Raw genomic sequence first — 14,074 nt, 5'->3', positions numbered from 1 at the left:
GAATGGTAATTTATATGAAGCGGATTTAGGTGGCAAACAAATAATCCATGCTTTGCCGACTGATCAAGCCTTAGAATTATTAGAAATCTTAATCCAGACTCTGCATTTTTTTTTTTTAAATTGATATCATCTTTTTTTATTAGAAGAACAAATTAATGTGTATGACTGAAAGTTTTAATTTTGGGATGCTACTTATGACGTTCTATGAAAATCATGTTTGTCTTGCAAAGTTTCAGTTTTCATTAATTCCACACTAACAATAAGACTTTGAAAAAAATATTTCATTTGTGTATCTTATTGCCTTGGAAACAAATTCTGATTTTGCAACCAATCTAAAATGTTTATTTATTTTAATTCAAGTCAACTGATGAAAGCTGCAAAGAAAATACGTCATTGGGGACAGAAAGTGTAAAAACTTCCGGCAGCGGTCCCTTGTTAAAAATTTCTGCAGCTGCAAACGTTGGAATAATGCTGGTCGGTGGGTATCAGCAGTAATGTGCCGCGAATCTGTAATGAGCTCCAGTCGGCCGGGCACGGCAGGCAGTATAATGAAAAATTAATTAGTATGCACCAAATATTGCGCGCGGCTGTGACGCCAAAACACACCCGAGCCAGACGTATCTGGTGAAAAAAGGCAGCAATCAATCGATTTCACATATTTTGCGCGACCAACGGCGTGCGGAGAGCAGCGAAAATATTGGCGAACGAACGAATAAAACGTGAAAAGTGAAAAAAGGCGCCGTCGATTCATTCCTGGTCGTTAAAACATTTTCGACGCCGCACGCTTTCGGGGTGCTGCTTTCACCCCGAATATAAATATCGTTAGACGGTGGTGGAGAGAGGCGGGTAAGTGTGCACGTACGCAGCGAGTTGGCACCCCGGCGTGCCAACCCCGAAAGGGCCCTGCCGTGTTTGCTCAACACAGCCCTCACATCATTAGCAACGGTGCTGCCTTTTTTTCGATATTCCAATAAAGCAGAAGGAGGGCCACGTTTAAAAAGAAAGTCATACGTGTTGAAAAAAAGGATTATTAAGGATAACATGATTTCGGAAAAATTTTAAATATATTGAGATGTTTTAAAAAAAAATATCATTTCTAAATTTCATACTTCCCTATTTTGCAGATAAGTAAAATTAATTTCTTTTTTCTGGTTTTTCGGTCTAAATAAGTATTCATTTTTTTTTTTACAGTAATTTTATGCATTAATTCAATATTAATCTCTACAGATTTATCAACGCAAATTTCAATTTCTCTACTCTACAACACATTATACGATGGTATATATTTTGCTGCTTTTCTGATGGCCGGGCCAGACGCTTCCTTCCATTCAAATTCTCACTCCGCTGGTTAGACCACGAAATAGTTTAATTTCAGAGGCGAATATACTGTCAGGGCGACTTTGTCTGTGTGCGGTGGGTTATTTTGGTCGCCATTCAGTTAGCTCGTCGGGAAATAATTTGCGTCGAAACTCGAAACGATCCCTCACCTCAGCACCCTTTGATTAATCCGTCTCAGAGAGAGCTGAGAATAGTAAGCTATGCAAAATTACAGATCCATACGCTAATTAATATAATATTCGCGTGCCCAAAACTTGATCTTGTTGTCTCCCACTTTTTTTAAACCAATAGTTGAAATATTATTATCACTAAAATACAAAATTACAGTTGAAGTCCTGAATAAATTGAAAATAAAAATCATTTTTTTTATGAAATAATCGTCAGATAACCAGTTTTTATTTAAATACCTATACAGTAAATTATAAGAAAATATTGACCATATAAGTATTGCTGGTAAATACATGGATTAATTAAGTTTTCCAGTAAGCGAATGATTATTTTAATTATAATGCGATTATTCGCAAAGTATTATTATTGTAGGTCAATATTATTCGTTTGCATAAAAATGTTAAAATTCATGTCGGTTGGGGCTTATAACCTATGGTGCCATGCGAATTTTTTGACATACACAATTTCTCTTTAAGTGCACCACGCATTGGCTCGTTGCACACTACACAGATTAGGAATATCAGCACCCCTCGTAGGGCATTGATGGAATCCAAGATGAGCCAAAACACCCCTTTACCATGGCATGCCCACGAGATGATTTCGAAAAACCACGTGCCGCCCATTAAAATGAAAATCTTCGCATACAGGCGCAGTTGATTTTTTTCTTGCGAGTCCATAATTTGCACGGGACCTGCTTCCTTCCGGAAAAATCTTAGCCGCGTCGCCGCCAGTAAAAACAGGCACAAGTTCACCACGAGCAGGATGAAAATTGGACCGTTGAAATAAAGTAAAATCGGCCAAAATCCTGTGTAAGAAAAAATGCAAATAAAATACAATCTGTTAAATTGTTCACGGATTTTATATTGCCTGTATTTTTTTTGTTTGTTAATTTTCAGTTAAAAAGCATTACTTTCTTATATAAATATGGAGGTTAAAAAATAATTTAAAATGATACCTTGGAACCAGCAATTATGGACTCCAATTCCAGGGCTAAGTGGTGTGCGTGTGGTGAGATCCAAAATTAAGGTGACGATAAAAATAGCCAGTGCGGTGCCCCACGCGTATGTTGACAGGGCGCGAAATTTTCCATCGTGGGCTTGAAGTACAATTCTATTGTACAAGATAATTAATAAAAGATTTAAAACCTAATACTTATCAAATACTTTACCCCTTAGAAGCCAGGTAAATATCAATGCACATGACATTTAACCAGAAAAAGGATGCCATCATAAAAAGATAAGTGACGAAAGCTGGAAATTGAAATTTCCGGAGAAAATTAACTTCATTTTATTTTAAATATTACCGACGAATTTGCACACATAAATGTGACTCTTCTCTCCGCTTAAATACGTGATTGTTAGTCCAGCAAAAGCGATCAGCAAACATCCAGAGTGGCACACCACAGATCTACTGTAGGCCGAATTGTTTCCAGGGGCTATACAAAACGCCACAATGGTCAAAAGCAAAAATATAGCGCTCAAAATGAAAAATGCAGGGAGAATGTTGAATTTCATTTCTTCTGGTTCCTCAGCATCAGCATCATTGCTGCAAAGTACAATTTTTTCGCGTTGCGCTTCCTGTGTAGTTAATTTTTTTGTTTTGTTTTAGTAATTAATATAATCAAATAAAATTTTAAACTCACTTGAGGAATCAAACAAAACTCACTGGTTTGAATAATATCAGAGACGTCGGCATTATTAACGGGAGGGTAGTATAAAGATCCGTTGGGATAAATATGGTACTTTTCGTCGTCGTCAAGCAGGACAGCAATATGTTGGCAAAATGCTTCTTCAACCACGTTAAAATGGTCTTTGATCAAAACTGAATGCGATAGTCCATCAACGCCCTGAATTTTTATCGTGAAGGGCTGTTTTGCTTCTGTTGAATTTGCCCTCAAAGCCAAATCTAGAAAAAAAACCATTATATTCTAACTACGACATCACAAGACAAAAATCAAAATTTTTAACAAACAAAATTAATACGTGGAGATGAAATACAGTGATTTTTGTAATTAAATTTAATATTTATATTTTACCTTTTTCACATAGCCGAATGCAAGGTCCTAGTAGACAGGGGCATGCCCACCAATACTCGCCTTCACGCCAAAAAGTGCCTTCTGGATATTTGATTCCGTCAAACGCTTCAAGTTTTCCGTCTGATTGAACGGTTCCAAAATTTATTTTCGTCCGCTGCAGCTTGTCGCATGGTTCAATTCCGAATACCAAGCAAGATCGCCAAAATATTAGAAAAATAAAAATTACTTGTCCTGCAGCTCTCATGACTTTGACTGAAAGTGGGTTGATTTACTTAAAAAAAAAAACCTTTTACGGATGTATGGTGGTGACTAGGCGGTGAGTTGTATCCTGTCTGTAAGCGAGAAACAGACCAAAGCCACTTCTGGTAAACCGCAGATGTGATATTTGCGACGAAATATGAAGAAGGAAAATTTTGATTAGATCTTGGTTAAATAACCCTTATCATTTTTAGTTAATTATTTTTCTGTACTTAAGATTTAAAGACACACATTCACTAAATTTATTTTTGCTAATATGATTAGCTTAATTTATCTTGAAATGTATTTTTCACCTGGCAATTGAAAATTAAATGGTTTGTTGAAAAAACTATTCAGCACATTTAAAATTATTGAAAAACTCATAAATTGATGAAATTATTTAAAAAACCCACTAGGGCAAATGTGGTTTTTTAGATATTGAAGATTTAGGAACATTCTTCTCTAGTGCTGGGGCTGTTTAATGCAGCAATTAAATTTTTTCCTCTCAAAAATTATACATTTTGCTTTTGTACAATGTTTTAATACAATTTGACAGTTTTTGCAATAATAATTTAAGAATCTGAATTGAGAACAAGGCCCGTTTTCCTCACTTCCATTATCGCCTTCTCATCAATTTCTTCTCTTAAATTTAAGAATTGTTAAAAAGTGTTAAAATGGATAACATCTTTTTTTATATTGTATTACTCTCTTGAAACTAAAATTATTAAAATTTGAATAGCGGCCTTATCACTCGAACGCAAATTCTTCATTTTAAAGCAAAATTTTAAAATTACAACCACTTCTCCCTTCTGAAATGCAAGTTCAAATAAAGTCATTATATGAAAATGCCAAATCAGTGATTAAACGAAAGAAAAATTACAGGTTAGCACAGCCGGCTAGAGAGAGAATGGTTAATTATCATCATTTCCTCCTCGCATCTGCCAACTAAACTTAATGTTGCGTATTTTCGGCTGCCCCTTTCGCGTTTCTGCTTGGTCGACCCACAATATTGCTCAGAAGCAAATTTAGCGGCACAACAGCTAATAAGAGCATTGTAGTGTAAACGAACCGAATAATAATTTTATGCACGCGCGGAAAACTCACGCAAGGGGCGTGTCCGGAGGGTAATTGCACACCTTGATTATATTATGCAGGCACAAATTAGCGACATATGGTTGGTCATACACACGCTTATACCATGAGACAACGCACTCGATTTTTTTTATAAGCAAATGATTACCATTCGTGTCAACGCTCCGATGAATTTTATTCCGCGCATGATAAAATTCAGCATGTGCGAGAATTAATTGATAATATTGTAATTTGTCTAATCTTGACAACTCTTTCCACTCTGGTAAATTAATTTATGGACCGCCAAAGAGACAGACAGGCTCATAGCAACTAATTAGCAGCTCACTAGAGTGTAGAGGAAATCAGTAAAGTGGAACTGATGAGTCTAAAAATCGACATCACGAAATTCTCTTTGTAATATTTTTGAATTTTACTATGGAACTGTAAATAATATCTTATTGAATACAAATATAATAAAACTGAGAAATTGTCAAACAGTAGTATATTGACACTTTTTGAAATGAAATCTGTGTGAGCAAGGAAACATATTATAATTATTTAATTTTAATAATTATTATTGCTGTTTATTTGTTGAAATGTTTAATATCGAATTAAAAAAAAAAGAATAAAAAAAAATCATTAAACTTATTTATATGAATAATTAAAAAAAAAATTAAAAAGTCACATATGGTAAAATTATATTATTATTTTATTATTATTGTTGCTTTAATATTTTTAAACCGGGAAAAAAATGTTTACTTTTTAAATTAATGAATAACATTGAAAATTTTAACAATCACTTGGCGTGAAATCGGTAAATACAATATTTCGCTAAATTATAATCATACAAGAATAATGCAGAGTTATCCAGTAATATTCACAACCTCTTAAGAAAGATGCGAAAATATTAATTATTATTCTTGATTAAGGTACCTTTATTTATTTATTTATCGCTTAAATATTATGCAAATACGAGAGCTGTACCTTTTTTGGGATAAAATTCACAAGTTTACAGAAAAAAAAAACAATTCTGGTGAGGAAATTGAATTTCAACTTCATCACATTACGGACGACTGAAAATGGTGGCGTATTCAATACACCTGGTGAATTTATATACAAATTTACTAACGCATACAGCAACAAATGCAAATAAGCAATTCTGATTGGATCTGGTGTGGTGGAGGCGACAACGGCATTGTCTCTTTGGAGGCGAGATGTGCACGCCCGTCAAGGTACAAACACACAAAAGCGGGCAGCGAGAGCGAGTCTCTATACTATTTCCGTTGTTCAATGAACTTTTTGATAAGAATGATGAATTTATGTGTGGGGTGCGCTGCGACAGCTATTTATAAACATCAACGCTCCGGCACAAAACAGACAGAGAGGCAGCCTGCTCCACTTTGGTCTGGATATATGAAATAATAATAACACATTCGAAACAACGCAGGTGTCAAAATTTATGACTGCGTTTACAATCTCGTCTGCTCATCGTTCTCAGGTGTCCTCAAAGGAAAAACACAAACTGACAGATTTCAGCTGATATAAACATTGACCGATTCTCTTTGGAACAGATTGAAATTGAATTGGCTGCTTGTTGAAGCGTGATTTTCTGATATTATTCTCAATAAAATAACAAAAAAGGTTATTTTAAAGAGACAAAATTCTCAAGATTTCATTTACCGTCGTTTTAAATTTTGGATTCAGATTCCATAACCCGTACGTAAAACGCGTAAAACTATTTTAATTATTTGCACATATCTAAATCTAGAATTCTAAAATTAATAATCGATGCCAATAAAAATAAAGTGAAAAATAAACTGAAACTTTCTTATATTTTTTCTGTTTTTTCACTTATATTAAAATTAAAAAAAAAAATTAAGTGCATATAGAGTTAAAATCTTGTGAAAATTATAATATTCTAGTAGAAAAAATAAAGTGCATAAACATGCATAAAATAATTTCATGTATTTGGGAAAAGGGACTATTTGTGAGCTTAGTACACAAGTATCCTCTACAATTAAGATACAAAAATTTGATCTATCTTTCATTTCCCGTCAATTTTGTCCAAAACTAAAACATTTGCTAAAAAAATCACTCCGGACCTTTGTTTGATGCAAGGTTATATATGTATATGTTATATTTATTCTGAAAGTGCCCCTTTATCTTGTAGAGTATCATTAAAAGCGTTTTCTGACGCCGCGAATTGGCTCGGTCGGCAGCTGTCGTCGCGATAATAATGGAGGGCAATAATGACCAGCAGACTCGCGATTTGCCTCGGGACCGAATAAGACTGTTGAATGCAAAACCACACGCTGATGATGACCACGGCGCCGCAGGGAAGCATCATCAGCGTCATTAGAATGTGACGACTCAATTTGATTAGCGCTTTTTGCACGCGTTATTATCCTTGATAATATATGCAGCTGCAATCAGCGAAAATTGACTTTTTTGCACAACATTCAATTTTATACATGTCTCAAAACCCATTTTCATTCTTTCGGACGTAGTTTATATACCAGCAAAAAATCAACTGTTCGTTTCTCAAAGCTCAGTCGATTTTATAATATGGCACAAGAAAATTGGTTTGCAATTTTTTTTTATGGAAAAAAGATTTATTTGATCAATTGATTTATTGACCAAAGGAAATTTTATTTCACTACCCATAACAAAATAATTATTTGGTTTTAAGACTATATTGATCATTATTTCCAGGGAAATTTTTGATAAAAAATATGGAATCATTACATCTGCCAGTTATGAAGTATTTAATATTTAAATCTTTTTTTTTTAGAAGGAAACGTTTTGCAATAAGAATTATTTTTCATATTTTAATTTAGAGAGGACTTATACTATCTGCATCAGCTAAGCACCTACAATTCAACTTTATAATTAAATAAATAATTGGATTTTAAAATGAATAGAAAACTAGGCACAAATATTGTAGTTTTAGTTTAAATAGAAGTGAATAGAAGGCTGGAGGGAAATGAACTCCAAGATTGGACAAATCTGCTCGCGCAAATGTAACTGTGGAAGTTTTATCACGCGACTTCTTCGCCGACCTCATTCGCACAAACTGCGAGTGAGCATACATTTTGAGCGTCTATGTCTCCCGCCACTGCAAATTCGTCCTCTTTTCCAGAAGTGGGCTTCCTTTTCACCACCGCGTGCCTCTCGAAATGAGAGAAGGTTCTCTCGGATGGATCAGCACTTTTCATTGTCACGCGCAGTTCTGTTTTTTGCCCTCTTTGCGTCAGAAACTGACGAGTGGAACACGGGCGCAGTCACAACTTTCCAGGGGTGCTTATGCAACTGGCCGAACGCAGCTGAGAGCACGGATGCATAACCCACAGGCGTTTCCAACATTTCCTCACTAATGACAACGACAGAAGAAACAGTGCAGATAGTTTTTAATAATTCATTTTTCTTTCTGGATGCAAGTTTTGTAAATTCTTGCAAATTTGTCAGCTTCAAATTTGAAGCAAGTTTTTCACTTCTTTCATCTCCAATTACTTCTAGGGAGGGTAGAATTATGCTTGTGTGACTTTGAGGTCGGCAGAGCAGACGCGAAATTTGTTTACGCAAAAACACACGCGTGCTCTCTCAACGGTGGCAGAGCTTTCAGAATTTAATTTGTACAAATTGCTATTCCATTTGCGTCATTCCGCTGTGAACACAGCTGGCAAATCCTCACGCGCGCGCCACCCCTTTATCGCCGTCGCAAAAACGGAATGTGGACGATCGTGGGCCATTTCCTCAATTGGCTCAATATTTTTTCTCTCTGCCCCAAAGGTGCAGTAATCCCGCCTTTATCTGTGACGTTGGAGTGTTGTGAATTTCCCAGAAATTCAATTAAAAAACAATCCGCATTCGGCAAGAATTACATTGGGCGTTATTCTAAGCTCTTCAAGCGTGGGGGAAATGGGAATCAATTCGCGATCGTGGGTTTAAAGGACGGATTAAGGCGATCGACGTGTGTGTTGTTTGTAATTTGACAAGCGAGCGGTACTATGGTGCATTCGGTCGATGCTTGCAGAGCAGAAAAGTTCCGCTTTCGACTGCAGAGATGTGGATATTAGCTGGAAAATAATGATGGCGATAATACGTGCCTAGAATTGAACAGATTTCGCACACCGCCCAAGCCAAATTGCGCTTCTCCCGACTCCAAGTCTACATTTACACATTGGCCGAAACAAAATTTCACTGATTTGATAGATTTATTGGTTTCTTTATATGTATGAGCAACTTTGCCACATGTAAAAAATAATCTATGGAATTTATGCAAAAGCCTATGAACGGTAGATTCCGAAAACAAAATTAAATTAGTTTTTCTTGAGATAAGGTTGTAATTTAGGATTAGGCTATTTTTTTCTAATAAATCTAATAATTAAGTCGAGTTTCAATTGATAGAAATCAACATTTTCAATAATAAATCATATTTGCACCAGACAACTTGACCATGGAGAATGAAGGAAAATTTAAAATTTTTCTTCAATAATTTTTAGAAAGTTTGAGGAGAAGACAACAAATTACATAATATTAAAAATCATCCCATGATACATAAATGAAATTAGTCTTTTCTTTTTAAAATTAGGGATAAATAAACTTAATTATTATTTATTTTACCTCACAGTAACAGTGACGAATGCTTGATTTAGGTTCATTTAAACATCGAATATTTAGAGATCGCGTTTCTGTAAAATTATGCGAAATCTGCTAAGCAGAATTTGGGTCACACATTAGCTATACAACAATGTTTAATTAACAGCCCCGTCCCAGGAGAATGAAGGGGAACAGGGGGTTGTTGGCGTTGCTTATTTATTGCCTCCAGCGTAATTAAAATAATGCAGCTAGGCGAGCGTCTTGTCTTTAATTAGATCACTTGGCTGTTTTTGCATTGGTGGCGCCCCTTGCGCTTCTGCAAGCCCGTCAAGCAAGCGAGTAGCAAAAACACCTTTGCTTGTGGCAATTACCCGACGTGGAATTCAATAAAGGCATCGGCTGTGCGAACGACGTTTTTGCAATGCAACCTCTCCAAGTGTAATCAGAGATTGCTGCAGGAACGATTTTTTCAGGAGAGCATAACGACGAATATTGTTTAATTACTTTGGTAAATTACAAAATTATCACACATAACACATCCGTTGTTTGTCTCGTAATGAAGCAAAAAATAATTAAATTATTTTCATATAAGGTTTTTTCATATTCAGCTTTATATTTATATTTTATTAAAACATCAATTTATCGATAACTTTTGAAATATGTCAATCAAGCATTCATCATTGTTGTATAATTTAAAAGAGATAAAGAAATTAAAGAGGTCAAATTTTTTAATTTGATGTTTTACATACAATTAACCGCAATTAACACTAATTTTGATTGTGATTGTTGAAATCCAAAAATTGGAGATAAAAAGTTTATGCTGCAATGTTAAATTTTGATGAGAATCCTGGATAAGAACGTGAATACTGTAAAACCGCTTCAGTTCGTACCAATAAGGAACGAATTTTCACGGTGGCCATAATTGCATTAATTAATATATTTTATTATTATATTTTTATATCACAGTCATACATTTTTATTTTTAATTGGAAATTGGAATTTCTGTAAATTAATCTACCTTCTTTTAAGTTTTATTATCAAGTACATAATTTCAATTGCTGGACAAGTACAAATAGTATTGGGATGTGTGTTTGTAATTGAATTTACCAAGAGAGCAAAATACTGCTTCAAAATTTGCATTTTCAACTTCATAAAATATACGAGCCTTTGTGTTTTAATCCGCTGAAGTTTCAATTCTCCTCTTTTCTTAGGTGAGAATTTTAGTTTTAACAGAGTGCATTTTTTTTTTGCACGAGAGAAGCAATTTATTTAAACATGACCACAACTTAGCTGCCGATCTATTTCAAACCATTCGTCCGTCTCCTGTTGATAATGAGGCTGTTTTCTAATCTTGGCTGACAACAAATCCCCCGCCAAAGCATGTCCCTGCGCGGCTCCCCGCGGAAAAAAGCGTAAAAGCCGCAGGTAAAATGATGCTCCAGAGCGGAAGGATGTTTCTGATGTTTTAAAAGCCCTTTCACGGTAATGGGGCGTGCGAGTCGTTGCGCCCCGCTCTCTTTTTATGGCATAAACACTCGCAGCGCATCAAGACACGTGTCACGTCTCTGCGGGTCAACTCGTGAAATAAAAGAATGACGCCGCATGAATATTTTAGCTTTAGAGCAGAGATGAAATAATTTATTTAAAGTTCCATTATATTTTACTATTTTCGTCCTAAATATTCTGAATTAAATTTTAATATCTAATTGTAAGAAATCAGGCCGATGAATTAAATTAAATAAATAAGGGGAGTTTGCAACACCTGCATCGTAGCTTTTTTGTTGTTTTTCTTTTCGATTCAGATTATTTTGAAAGTGCCGAATTTTTCCAAAATCTTCTTGTACTGCATGGAAATTTTTTTTTTTTAAACTATCTCGAACGATTAGCAATTTTTATTAATACAGGAGAATATTTCACATATATTTCATATAAATCTTTTGTACGTTACTAAACTGCGACAGAACTGAACAATTTTGAGATAAGTTTTTTTTAAGTTCAATATGCATTCAAATTTTTCATTTCAAATTTCAGATCCCTTTCAACCGTAGACTTTTGTTGAAAAAAATGTATTCCGTTTTCATTTAATAACCACAATTTTAAGAAGTATGTACTAATTACTTCAAACCCTCTGTACTTAAACATTAGCAAAATGAATTAGCTTCAATGTTGTGCCAGAGGGGAAACAAGGAAAAATGTTATTAGTGGAAACGTTTTTCTCCATTTTTTTTTGTTTACAATGTTTGTGCACACTTTTTTCAGCTTTTTTTTAACTCATTAATTAAAGGGCGTAAATTCATGCCGCCGTTTTTCTTCATTACCGTGCCAGGTGCGGGTAATGAATCTTGGGCTGAGCAAATTAAGCCTCGCCAAGCAGAGCGGAAAGTGCAGTGCACCGTCCGCTCATAGTGCTCTCAGCGAATTAAATTAAGTTCAGCAGGCATAAAGCAGAGGAAAAGTAAAAACTGGTGCCATGCCTCAGTCTCAGTCTCACTGTTTCCAATTTGATTGCATAAGAACGCAATCGCATCAAAAAATTAATCCTTTGCTGCACTGCTTGCAATGCAAATCCTAAAACCATGCTGGATTGCTAGAGAAACTCGTTTCACTTGTTTTTGAACATTATAAAATGCAAAATCCACCTCGCATGCTACCTATCTTGGAGCGATTATATCGGAAGGTTAATAGGTTGGAAATGTTGGGGATAAAAAGTAAAACAAACGCGAGGCACACTTTTTGTACATCAATATTGTGTCTTAATTTTTAACTTTTGAAAATAAATTGTTTTTAATAACTATTAAATTGAAGATATATTTTAATTAATAAAAAACATAAATTTAAAAAAAATGAACATAAATTTGAATAAACAGCAATATTAATATTTTGAATTTGTAAAAGTTGTTTAAAATGTGCAATAAATGAAGATTAAATAATTTATATAATTATTTTAAATCATTTCAACTATAAACGTAAAAATTTTGTATATTATATATTTAATTAACGAATTTCTTATAGACCTTCCTTTCAATAAAAAATCTACAAATCTTAAGCACTATCTCAGTTTCTGTCAATAAGAATTGCCGGAACATTTGTTTGCAGACCTGCCGGAGTGTCGATTATTTGCAAGCTCGCTGGTGCACTCAGCAAGTCCGACTCTTTGCCAGCACTTCACCTGTGCTCGCTTTTTTCCATTACCTCTGCCAGCCACGAGCGAGCGAAGGCGGCAATGAATGCGAGCTGTTGAGATGCGAAATGCTCCAGCCTGACCCCGTTTCACCATTTATGCAAATATTGCGCCTGGACCTGAGTGAGTGACTCAAGTGCACACAATATAGTGTTGCCGCACCAGGGAGCGCGTGACAGCTCATAAAATACTAAAGCACCTCAAAAGAAAAAAATATATAAATAAATTTTTTTAGGTTTCGTATTTGAGCATTAAATTGATATCAAATTGGCTGATCATATGAATGTTAAAGTAGGGAAATAAATTTATTCATAAAAGAAAAATAATAGAATACCATATGAAATCTTCTATATTTCTCATCGTTTTTCATTTGAAAAAATCATTTATTCAGTTTTCAGTTTCAAAGTTTATTACGGCACCACGAGAAATCTTTGCCCATCTTGAGATCCATTGCTTAAGAAATAATCAGGATATTGAAAACTACAAAACTACACAACGTAAAAAGAAAAAAAAAACTCGTCGACTTTTCTGAAATTTTTGGGAAATAAAGAAATTTAAATTTACACAGTTGCTATTTAATTCATTGAAATAATACTAGTATTTATTTTAAAATAAGAATGTATGGAAAAATTTTACTCCATTAATTGTTAAAAGGTTAGATTAACTAGAAATTTGGTAGGTTTTCATTGTATTAAAATATAGAATTAAATATTAAAAAGTATTATTGTAATTTTAAGGTCATGTTGGCGAAGATGGGACTGTGTACCATAAGGAGGTAGTGTCGCTCGTTCAGATTCAGAGCGTGTGTGCGATTGTGTGTGTGTGTGCGGAGCACTTTGCATGCAGGCGATCAAGTTTGTTTGCCGTGGCGGTCGCACGAGACCTCGGAGAGAGATGCATCCAAACGGTGCTCGCTGGACGAATCAATCCCGGCAGAAGAGGCACCGTGGGTTTGCGTTTGTTTATATATTGCATCCATATAAATCTTGAGGTTCCATATATATTCTCAGCTATCCAACAAATTGAACGAGAAGAAAAAAGGTCAGAGGCCCAGTGAAAAACGTTAGGTTGGGTGTTTTTGTATCATAATTTATATAATTATGATGTTAGGCCAATTTTATAAAATAGTATAAATGGAAAATCTCTCAGAATCGATTTACACTTTATTTCACTTTATAATTATCTTTCCTAGACCCTTGTGTTAAAAAATAATTTACTATTTTTTATGCGTTTTAAATGTAGGCAAGTAAAAAGGCTTTCTTTTTCACAATTTTTCACTGCTAATTTCAAAAGCTAAGCATTCTTCTTCTGTTTGCAAATGTCTCTAGTTTTCCGACTTAAGATTTTGTCGCAAAACCTGTTTTATTTCCCTCTCAGCATTTTATTATCATCGCACAATAACAAAGAAGCTTTTCCCCGATGCACTCACCTTATTCCTGCGCTGG

At 34.7% G+C, this 14,074-nt stretch overlaps 2 protein-coding genes across 2 annotated transcripts in view; one reads left to right on the top strand and one right to left on the bottom strand.

The window, feature by feature from the left end:
- LOC132195508 (glucose transporter type 1) overlaps positions 1-14,074 on the top strand; it is a 111,070-nt gene that overhangs the window by 17,523 nt on the left and 79,473 nt on the right. The gene's annotated exons all lie outside the window — the stretch shown is intronic.
- LOC132195255 (G-protein coupled receptor Mth2-like) lies at positions 1,715-3,785 on the bottom strand. Its single transcript, XM_059617124.1, has 6 exons — positions 3,542-3,785; positions 3,149-3,411; positions 2,810-3,083; positions 2,675-2,756; positions 2,462-2,616; positions 1,715-2,311 (listed from the first exon to the last, which is right to left on the bottom strand). The coding sequence occupies exons 1-6, from the start codon at positions 3,783-3,785 to the stop codon at positions 1,914-1,916; spliced, it is 1,416 nt and encodes a 471-aa protein (XP_059473107.1). The 3' UTR covers positions 1,715-1,913.

The sequence above is a fragment of the Neocloeon triangulifer genome, unplaced genomic scaffold (genome assembly GCF_031216515.1).
Source record: "Neocloeon triangulifer isolate White Clay Creek 2 clone unplaced genomic scaffold, ASM3121651v1 ptg000009l, whole genome shotgun sequence".
In the NCBI taxonomy this organism is placed as follows: Eukaryota; Metazoa; Arthropoda; class Insecta; order Ephemeroptera; family Baetidae; genus Neocloeon; species Neocloeon triangulifer.
The sequence above is the reverse complement of the archived record's forward strand: the minus strand, read 5'-3'. Positions and strand labels throughout refer to the sequence as shown.

Bases quoted from the DNA above. Each gene is read 5' to 3' on its own strand.
- LOC132195255 (XM_059617124.1), bottom strand. From the start codon at position 3,785: ATGAGAGCTGCAGGACAAGTAATTTTTATTTTTCTAATATTTTGGCGA. The intron at 3,084-3,148 runs GTGAGTTTAAAA...TTAACTACACAG, and splicing joins AGTTTTGTTTGATTCCTCAA to GAAGCGCAACGCGAAAAAAT. The intron at 2,617-2,674 runs GTAAAGTATTTG...CTTGTACAATAG, and splicing joins ATTTACCTGGCTTCTAAGGG to AATTGTACTTCAAGCCCACG.